Source organism: Pleuronectes platessa, chromosome 12, assembly GCF_947347685.1.
Source record: "Pleuronectes platessa chromosome 12, fPlePla1.1, whole genome shotgun sequence".
In the NCBI taxonomy this organism is placed as follows: Eukaryota; Metazoa; Chordata; class Actinopteri; order Pleuronectiformes; family Pleuronectidae; genus Pleuronectes; species Pleuronectes platessa.
Window position 1 is genome coordinate 16,359,513 of NC_070637.1, and position 10,701 is coordinate 16,370,213.

A 10,701-nucleotide genomic window follows, 5' to 3' on the forward strand; every position below is an offset into this window, starting at 1 on the left:
TTCAGTTCACTGGAGCTTTTTGTATTTACAAGAATTTGTTAAATGTCTGTTTTCATACTGTCACCTTCGTACGTGACTCAGTTGTGCTGCTTTCTGAAGAACTGTACATTACAGGATACAAAAATAATGATGAGGATTTTTGCACATTTCAATTCCCTCATTTGTGAACACGTGCTCATGCACGTACACACTGTACAAATACACATGCAGGAAAACCTCCATAAATACTTTGCAAGGTCTTGGATGTCTAGCAGATCGCACATGTCTTTGCCTTCCCAGCATCTTGACCTGTGAAAAGAACAAATGAGAAAGATAGTGAGTGACAATGTAAATACCTACTGAGCATCTGGAGTGTAGCAGCATGTTGGCGCTCACCTTCACTGCCTCCGCCCTCCAGCTTCTTCTTCTCATCTTCGATGGCCTTTACCTTGGCCTCGTGGACGTCAGCGAGAGCTCTCCACTGGCCCCTGTTTACATTCAGCCCGTCAAACATGGGTGTGATCTCTGGGTGGAAGCGAGAAAACTCCTGCAAACCATCAGATAAACATAGGGTGGTTGTGTCAGAAAAGCAACATCAATATCAAACACAAACAAATATACACACGCGTTTGTTTCTAAGACAAATATGATGAAGATGTGTGTATGGTACCTTGTACACAAATGAGCAGACAAAATCTATGAAACCACACTGCATCTTGGGAAGCTCGGCAGCATGGTCTCTGTCCATCATGGGCTGACCGAGGAAAAGGAGATGTTTATTATTGCTATTATTACGACAACATAAAAATGCCAACATCATTACAATAGATCAAGTTTCTCTTACAATAGGCTGCTGGTCAAGAACTGTCCTCTCGAGGTCTCCCTGCTCCCAGAATTCTGAAGCCACCATCAGAGCGACCTATGGTCACGATAAAAATAAATAAATTAATGCAATGACATGTGAAGGATGCCTTGTGATGATGTCACAGGGCCGGAGAAGCGAACACACCTTGCTCTGAACCTCCCATGGCTTTGTAATGGCTGACAGGTCACAAGCTGTCATCATCATTGCCCTGCAGAAAACACATTCAGGGATGTTTGAATTACACCGAGAGCATCAACGTGGAGCTATAGAAATGGTGATATGACAAATGCATCCCAGTGGATTTTCTCCAGTGTGTCATGAATAATGAATTTACATTATAATCTCCTTCCTGGTTGCATTGTTGGAGACGTGGCTGATCTTCTCTTTCTCCTCCGGAATCCCCTCCATGCATTCCACGATTTTCTGGAACATGGTTCTCTTCCTGAAAGACGAGAAATGTTTCAGATGTTGACTGAAGTCCTGGATTATCATTAGCAGGCATTCAAAGTTATAAATACTTTTGTTAGTTACTTGAAATAAAGTGCGAGATCAGTGGCAATAATGCAAACTTCAAACAGATGCTGCACGGTTTCAAACTGACGCTTCTGGAGGTTTTGGAAGATATTCAGGTTCTATGAAAGAGAGCAGAAGAGCAAAGTGAGACAACAGCACTTTATTTCAAAGCACACGGAAATGTGAACATTTCAAGGACCCACCTCATCCTCCATCAGAGTCTTGCTGTACTCCAGATGATGCCGCTCCATAATTGAGGTGCTGTGCAGCTTTGCCAGCGGGGCTAAGCTCCTGTGAAAATCCACCGGAGAAAAGACACAACAAAAGAGTGAGATTCGGTTCCTCAGCATCAAATCGACACCGAAGTCATGAACAACGACCCACTAACTCTTACTTTGTCTGGTAGAGATTGTTGGTTCCTCTGTGGTCAATATCGTGGCAGAATCCAGCAGCAACCATGGCAAAGGCCTCGAGATCCGAGTAGTACTTCTTCAGTTTACCTGTCTGTTGTAAAGCAGAGGAGGAAAAAAATGTGTGTCAGGTAAACATAGAGCATAAATGACAGAAATAGGAGGCGTAGATACAAAGAGACGTCTGACTCACTAGCAGCAGCGCGACCATGGTTTGTCCCACATTGAAGCCGTGCCTCCAGTTGTGGTAGGTGATATCGCGGTATCCCTTGCGAACGGTGTACATCCAGCGAGTCAGGATCTGCAGGTCAAAAGTGATAACATAAAAGATGGCAACGATGATTCTTTGCAAGAAGTGGATCAGGGAAAACACGTCCTGTCTAACGTCTACTGTACCTCAGCTGGGACTTTGAACTTCTCGACCACGCCCAGCTCAAAGAAGCAGCGGATTCCACACTTGATGAGTTCTATCTCCGACAGGGGGAAGTCACTGAACCGGAACTCACGCAGCTCCACGACGTTGGCTTCAGGGATGGTGGATCGCTGCACGGAGGAAACACAGTGCGAACAGTCGGTGTGGCATCACAACCACAAACCACCAACCAGAGATTATGATGAGAAGCATTGTTATCTTTAAAAAACATCAGAGTCACAGCACGCACCAGAAGTTTGTACATCTCCTTCTGGTCGCAGTCCTCAGGTGTGGAGCCAAACTTCTCCTGAGTGTTCTGAAGGGAAAATGATCAGTAAAACAAATGTCAAACTACAGATCTGTGAGTTTAGACTCTACGAAGAAATATCTCATGGATCTGGATCTCATGGAGTAATATCAAGTGTGGGAGCAGCTCACCAGAATGGTCTGCACGTTCTCTGGCGTGGCCTTTGTCTGGTACATGAGCATCTCCTGGGAAATATCTTTACCCCACTCAGACCTGTTCAGTTTGTCGTACGTGTCGCTGTTCAGAGTGGACCAGCCCAGGAACTGGGTCAGAGCCTGAGGACAAACCCATTCAAATCACTCTGTAATTTGAATGATTACCTCATTCTTCAAAACTAGCTATATGTCATAGTTAAACTATGACAATAAATTAACAAATACAATTTTTAACTTCGAAATTAAACAAATAAATCGATCCATTGTAACGTTATGGGAACAAAATAACGAACAAGATTAAATAAAAGAGTTTGAGCCAATTTTCATACCTCTGTAATTTGTTCATCATTCTCATCGAATGGTTTTCCGTCTTTCCTGTTGAAGAAAGTTGCAACACCAACAATTTCTTCCTTTTTGTTGACGATAGGGAGCGAGAGGACATTCTTGATCGTCCACCCAGACTCATCCACCGCTACTTTCTGTCAGACGAGTCAAACCACATGATGTTGTGTAAACAAAGAGAGCTTAATAGAAGAGACTGATGTGATCGGTCGTCAGTGAAGAGCGTCTGACCTGAAATGCGAAGTATTCGTCATTAGCGACGTTCATCATGTTGCAGATCTTGAAGATGTAAAAAAGGAAGAAGAAACAAAAAATTAAAGTTTGAGCAGACCATTGTGGGAAATAATTGAGCCTGGGGTATTTGCACTACATATATTAACACACAGGTGGAACTTACCATTCCATTCTCAGCCACATAGGATGGGAGTCCGCTGACCAGAGCCCAGTGGTCTGCAGGAGGGCCACTGGGAGTAAACACAGGAGTAAGAAACTCAGATTGGGAAAGCACTTAATATCCACAAAGAGGAAAATAAACCTGTATAAACAAGAATGGTACCAGTGCTGCATTAAATCATGACACTTACGGGATAACTTTAATCTCCTCTTTGTCTTCCAGCAAGTAATCGATAATCTTGTAGAAATTGATCTCCTGAAAGTTAGGAAATATCTCTTTAAAATGTTCAGATACTGGTGCATTGGAATAATGTAACAATAACAAACCCAGTGTTGGACTTACTCTGCCATCAGGGGTCTTAGGGCCCTTGTAGGCCTCCTGCTCTCCAAGTTTGATTGCCCACTCGTCGTAGAATTCCTTGTGAGGAAAATGGTATAATCACGTCACTATGTGTTATTATCCGTTCGTCTAAACGCTGAGGCACAGGCAGCTTCAGACCGGTTGTTTGCAGTTAGAGTAAAACAACCTCTCATTGAGGTTTCATCTTTTCTCTTGACTTTCCTCTACACACCTTGTCTTTGGTCATGTCCAGCAGTCCCACAGAGTATCTCTCACACTTGATATAGATCCTCACTGTGTACAGGGCTTTGTGAAACTGCCTCTCAATGTCTGTCAACTCCTCAAACACTTTGCTGGCGGACCACAGCAGCACCTACAGATGCCAGGGAAACAAAGAACCACTCAGGAAAGGCTGGAAAAGAATCGTGTCAGGAAAATTGAAAAGTGGACTCATTGCCATGTTGCCTTACCTGGCTCCTCCTGGACTCTACATCCCACATGTAAGCACTGTGGGCTTGGAGAATGACCACGGAAGCAAAGTTCATGTATTTTGTGAAGAGCTGAAGCAAAAGAATCACAGTGCTTTATGAAACAGTCCCTTTCAATCCTCTATGACAACAGATCACCCCTCTGGCAAAGCTTTGCTTGGACGTCTCAGCTTCTACGCTCTAACAGGATTATATATGTTGATCTGTCATAACGGTGACCCACAGTCCAGCCTGTTAATATACAGGTCAGAGGCAGGAAGCTGTGGGGCTAAAATTGGCCATTTTACTTAGTCGCGAAAGGGATATGACCGTCATACTGTTCACAGTGTGAGCCTCAATGACATATTCCCGGGGTCTCAACACAGTGTGTGCACGTGTGTCATTCTGCTACGTGTGGTCAGTAGGATTATGAAACGTCCGGCGCACCCACCTCCTGATCGCTCTTGGAGAACTCGGCGGCCCCTTGTTTGTTGAGAGCCATGATGACACCGATCGGCTCCTTTCCGTTCATGACGGGAGCAGTGATCATGCACTTTGTGGTGTATTTGGTCTGTTTGTCCACAAAGTCACTGAAATGAGAGTCCTGAAAAACACCACAAAAAACACAGCAGAGTTATAGGCAGTTGAGTGCTAAAGACAGGATGGAGCCAAGATATGACAGATCCAAACTTCTGTCGTGCATGCTGCAGTCATAGTTAGCAACACATTTCCTTATGTTTATAATGCATGTTTACTTATGTATCGCTTTTTTAAATGGAGCCTCTATTTTGTTACCACCTTTATTGCTGCAATTGAGTATCTTACCTTATCTGGTCTAAAGTATTATCTCATCTAATGTAGTAATATCTTATCTTATCTACAGTATTATCTTATCTAAACTTATCTTAAATTAGCATGAGAATCACTCCCAACAGAAATATTTGAGCAAGATTGCATTTAAAAGAGTTATTGTACTTTGACGTGTAGCTGCGGTAGTATGTTATTACGCAGTAATAAATGGATATTAATATCTGAAATGCATTGTCTTGGTCCATCAGAATGTCATTCATCCGTCTTCACACTGTGGGCTAAACATCAGCGTATGTCTGCAGAGACAACACAGTGTGGTTGTGTTCAACCTTTGCCTCACCTACCTTCTTCACGTCAGCAACATTCTGGGGCTTCTTGGAGTGCGCCGTCCACCCGACAATTCCCATGTCGGTGGGGAAAACAATCTCTACGTTGGGGTTCACGAAATTCTTCTCAAACGCAGAATTGTGCGTCACATCGAAGAGGACCGTGCTCAGCTCAGGGGTTCCGTTGCGAGCCCTGCTGCTGAAGAAGCTGCAGCGGTCGGCTTGGATCAGCAGGGCAATCCTCTGGAGGACTTTATGCAGGGCTTTCTCCATCTGGTTGGGGCCGTGCATCTCCTTTATGAGCTCGAATATGAACGCGGCCTCCTGGATGGTGGTGACATCCTTGTAAGAGGTAGGGTCTTTGACCTGCACCTGGTTGTTGAAAGCAGCAGTGATCACGTCTGCCTGGACTTTCTTTTCGTAGTACCCCTTCGCAAACTCAGGATTGCTGTCGAGGAACTTCTCTACAGTGTCTTTGTCTGCCATCCTGTCCGAGTTTGGATGAACGATCCCGACTGCACAGGGGGGAGTGGGGTTAGGGTTAGGGTTAGAGAGATGCTCCCCTCAGATGGGTACAGCTGGATGGAGGAGGAGCAGAGCAAAGCAGTGAAGGTTCCCTCCAGGAGAAACAGACCCTACTGTGATATTTCCCAGCCTCCTCAGTGCACACAGGACCAAAGCTGCAGCACCAACCCTCTCCCTGGTAACAGAAGGTAGTGAGTGGCTTACTGGGTAAGGGGATCCTAGGGGACACTAATAACAGTGACGCAACATTCATAAAGCCCCAGAGCTTTCTTAAGTTGTAAATCCAGCCACTTGTCATTTTACAAGGGGCAAATCCCTTCACAGGGAATGATGGCCTGCAGTCTGACCTGCAGTGTAGAGGAGGGCAGGGAGAAAGACTGGAATTCTTCCTGGTGGGATGTCCTGATAATTCATCATAAGATCTTTTGATCAGTGGTTCATTTTCTTCTCAAAATACACAATAACACTAGAGGGGAAATCAGTAGGTCCATGCAGTCCCCCTTTGACACCACATTTAAATTCACTGGGTCTGGATTTGTATATGGATCTGCACCAAATTCCACACACTCAAAAACATCAGCCACCCAAACATGCCTGACTTCTTTCATCAAGATCCATGAGTTATCCTTAAAAAAGTGAAAAGGAGTCCCTGGATCCAAATAACTATTGAAATATTTCAAAAAGTAGCCAATGTTATAGTGGAAAGACTACAATTAGTTACACCAGGTGAACAGGAGCTACAGACCACTTTTTAAAAGCTATGTTTTATTGGTGTCTGACACGAATTTAGAGATTATAGAAAGAATAGAAAATCTCCTGTCTAGCATCAGTTATCTGTGATCTGAGGAGTCATAGATCACAGAGGAACCTTTATGATATGGTGACACCTGGCATGTTGAAATAACTATTCATCCGCTGGTCACATCAGCTCTATGACTGACCGCAGAAGTCATCTCCAGCCGCTCCTCCAGAGAGAGACTGGAGTGTTTATCTCATCAGCCTGCAGGGCTCTGCTAGGCCACCTCTGTCAGACAGCGGCTACATTTAACCATTGATAGGATTAAGGGAGATTGTTTACTGCTGCCTGGAGTTTAATTGCTCATGTTGGCAAGCAAACAGCCACGTGTTAGTCTGTGAGACACGAATTCTCTCCTGCTGCAGATGACAAAAGACGGAGATGACGTCACTAAATCATGTGTTTTAATTTGCTACCAGCTTCTGAACATCTTTACTTACGATATTTTCAAAACACTAATGGAGAATATTATTAGTTTTGCTGACCTAGGAACAGTTCAGATAATAAAATATTTTTTGTAGACTGATAAAAGAGCTGCAAATAGCAAAACTGTTTTAAAAATATTTATTATAAAATGAAAGTCTCTACAGTGTTAGAGCTTTGAAATGTCTTTCAGTTTGAATGCACCAGCTCAGGAGCGTAGCAACCATAAGAAAAGTGTGTGCTAGGTGTATTAGGTTTAAGGCCAATATTAAGTGTCTCTCCGCAGTGGCACCACGGCAGAACCACAGCAGAGCTTTCGCCAGCCGTTCTTGAACTGGCACACCGAGTATAGAATAGGATTGAGAGCCGAGTTGGCCAGTGTGAACGTCATCACCCAGAAGAACACGGTCGAGGAGACGTGCAGGTGACCGAGGAAGTTTCTGGCCAGGATGAGGAAGGTGTTGATGAAGATGGGACTCCACATGAGTAGGAAGGAGAAGACGAGGACCAAGAGAGTGCGGCTAGAGCTTCATATCCTGGTGGGAGATGTGGAGGTCAGAGGATTTACACAGAGGACTGGAGGTCACTCATCTCAGAGCTAAAATCAATGTGTGGCTCCTCAGTATCATTGTCCGCATCATGTTAATGTCCTCACTGCTAGGACTGATTGTCCTGTGTAATATTGACAATTGATAAATGCAAAGCTCTGAGATCACACACATTGTTCCTTTTTTCAGCTTCAGTAATTAATAAAGCACATTGCCACAATGACCGAGACATGTCTAATACTTACAGAGGGAACAAAGAGGAAGGTCAGAGTCTGTTAGTGTGACATGCAAGTGCTGCTTTCTTCACACAGTTTTACAAATGAAGGAAAAATGCGTTTTAAATAATGAATAATCATTATCAACATAGAAAACGAAGATCCTGTTTTTTATGCAACATCCCAGTGAGGCTAAAAAGGAAGAAAAAGGAAGCTAATATCCATCAAGATCCATTCATTATTTTCTGAGAAATCAAGGAGAATTATAAAAACAAAGCAAGACCTATCTCACAATGTTAAGTAAGTGAAAACTAAATCACTTACGACCTATATGGACGACCTTTCCAGGCAGCTGGGGGGATGCAGAACAGGTTGTATGTTAGGTGATTCTCTGGTCAATCACTTTATGTATGCAGACGACCTAGCTTTAATATCCCCTAGTAGCAGTGGGTTTCAACAGCTGCTTAACATCTGCACTAATTATGGGGTTGATTTTGATGTGAAATATAATGCCAAAATGGTCTGTAGGACTAAGGATGACATGGATATTAAGTTTCCTGCCTTTCATCTCTCTGGGCAAACTCTGGGGGTGTCCAATAGTACCAAATACTTAGGCACATTATTACAGACACGTTAGAGGATGATGCCGACATGTTCAGACAGAGGAGATTGCTCTATGTCCAAGCTAACATGTTGGTTAGAAAATTCCACCACTGTACAGTTGATGTAAAGATTCATTTGTTTAGAGCCTACTGCACCCCTCTCTATACAGCTCCACTCTGGGTGAATTACAAGAAGGAGAGCTTGCGTAAGCTTAAAGTAGCCTATAATGACTGTCTTAGATTACTCCTGCATAAACCCAGGAGTACTAGAGCCAGTGAGCTGTTCGTTAATATGGGTCTAACCACCTTCATGGCCTTGCTGAGGAACCTTATTTTTAAGTTTATGAGTCGGCTGGACCGCTCAACAAATTCTATAATTGATCTGATGACAGACCCTGTCCGCAGCTCTGTTAAGTACACATCTAAGATCTGGGAACACTGGCATGAGTGCCTTTTTTAGCCCTTCTTTCCTTGTATATTTCTGTGTAATGTATTGATTGTATGTTTTGTCTTTTGATACTGTGGGCCTTGAGCCTGTAATAAAGTTTAATAAAAATAATAATAATAATAATAATAAATCCTGCTTCCACCCACTGATCCAAATCCACACCAATTTAGTATTGAATACTTGTTAGCGTCTTTCCACACTTTACAATAAGAGAACAGAAAGCATTGTTTCTTAAAAGTAGCTGGGATTCCATGATCCTTAAAAGGCCACCACCCTTTCAGTGGTCCCTTCCAACACTTCCCGGCACTGTTGCCAGTTAAAGAGCACAATAAACCCAACACAATAATGAGTCCTGGGAGAAGGAAGCACAGGGCGGTGAAGGATATATTCCACACAATCTCTGCAGTGGAGTCAGGCCACTTGAGAGTACAGATGTGTAGACGTTCCTGAGTGGAAACAGTGGAAATACACAAGAAAGCATCCATTAATAACAGGAACCCAGTGTGGAACTTTCCTTTCGTTGACTGATTCATGGATACCTGCTCAGGAAAATCCACTTCCACCACAGTGAAGAAGAGGCTGATGGGTAGAGCAGTGAGTCCAGAGAAGGCCAAAATGAAGATGACGGTGGCGGTCACCATCTAGGGGTTCAGAGTGGGCGCAGTCTGCATCGGAAGGATCACCTGGACCGTCTCCACGCGGATGGAGGCCAGGGTGGTGATGGTGACGGAGCCGCTCATACAGATGACAAACAGCACCGTGTGACAGGCGGTGAACCCCAGGGTCCAGGACACGGTCCAAAGCACTGCCACTATCAATGGGATCATGCTGACAAACAGCAGGTCGGCCACAAACAAGTTGAGGGTCAGGATGGTGTTGTTGGCGAGCAGTCTGCGTTCCCAGGTTACCAAGGCTGCTGCAGCTCCCTTGTTTGCTGCCACGGACACCAGGAGCACAGTGGAGATGGCCACAGTCTCAACAGCAGTGGCAGCAGCATGGTCAGAGTGGTGCAACTCAGAGAAGAAGGAAAAATAAGTGAAGTTTCTCAAGTGGAGTAGGTGAGGGTGAGGGTCAGTATCCATAGAGGCTGGATCTAAGGTGCAGACTGAGTAAACTGGGTGCCTGATAAATGAATGGGAAAGAGAAGCTGATAAGTGATACGGAGGAGGAGGAGGAGGGATGAAGGGTGGCGACTAACCCTTTACATGCTGTTTGCTCCAGCTGCTCCATGAATGGAAGTCAAATATAACAATCCCCTGCTGTGTAGTTGAGCATAATTTGAATCACATTATTACATTTATTGTTTATTTCAACTTCATCTTCTTTATCTGAATTGCTTAGTGATGTGGCAATTTGCTTTTGACTTCTCAGGTTGGTTTAAAAAAAAAAAACAACACAATAAATACAATAAGCAACCACAATTGCACACACTCAAAATGCTGCATAAGGTACACACATGCCTGATTCTTTCAATGAATGAATTATTTACTGAGAAGTCAAGGAAATGTCCTGGATGTCACCCCCCATAATCAAATCTGCTCCAAAGTTAATGGTCCAAACCCCACCCTTCCACCAAGTGCCACGGAAATCAGTCGTTTTTAATAACAGCACAAGCACTATTGTAGTTTCGTGGGAAGCTGGTTGAATATACAAGGCATATTCAACAAAGTTATCACATTTGGTGTGAAAGCATCTTCCAGAGGGCAGTTTTACACATTCATCCAGTTGGGTATGAACGGCTTCAGATACATTTAGTTGTTGTATCTTTATTAACATCCAAATTGTTTCAAAACAATTGGGATGCCACTGGTCTTACAGTCTATGC

At 43.8% G+C, this 10,701-nt stretch overlaps 2 protein-coding genes across 2 annotated transcripts; both read right to left on the reverse strand.

Moving 5' to 3' along the window:
- Positions 1-247: 247 nt before the first annotated feature.
- LOC128453676 (cone cGMP-specific 3',5'-cyclic phosphodiesterase subunit alpha') lies at positions 248-5,805 on the reverse strand. Its single transcript, XM_053436705.1, has 22 exons — positions 5,338-5,805; positions 4,635-4,787; positions 4,187-4,276; positions 3,949-4,089; positions 3,720-3,794; positions 3,568-3,632; positions 3,381-3,447; positions 3,215-3,262; positions 2,971-3,120; positions 2,618-2,761; positions 2,430-2,495; positions 2,164-2,310; positions 1,961-2,068; positions 1,752-1,861; positions 1,561-1,648; positions 1,376-1,476; positions 1,179-1,286; positions 989-1,052; positions 824-898; positions 650-733; positions 376-526; positions 248-288 (listed from the first exon to the last, which is right to left on the reverse strand). The coding sequence occupies exons 1-22, from the start codon at positions 5,803-5,805 to the stop codon at positions 248-250; spliced, it is 2,544 nt and encodes an 847-aa protein (XP_053292680.1).
- Positions 5,806-7,331: 1,526 nt separating this feature from the next.
- On the reverse strand, positions 7,332-10,023 carry LOC128453678 (free fatty acid receptor 4-like). The gene is given in 4 exon segments (XM_053436708.1): positions 7,332-7,586; positions 7,588-7,726; positions 9,216-9,322; positions 9,416-10,023. Coding segments are annotated over 4 exon segments (1,044 nt in total). The 5' UTR covers positions 9,959-10,023.
- Positions 10,024-10,701: the final 678 nt, after the last annotated feature.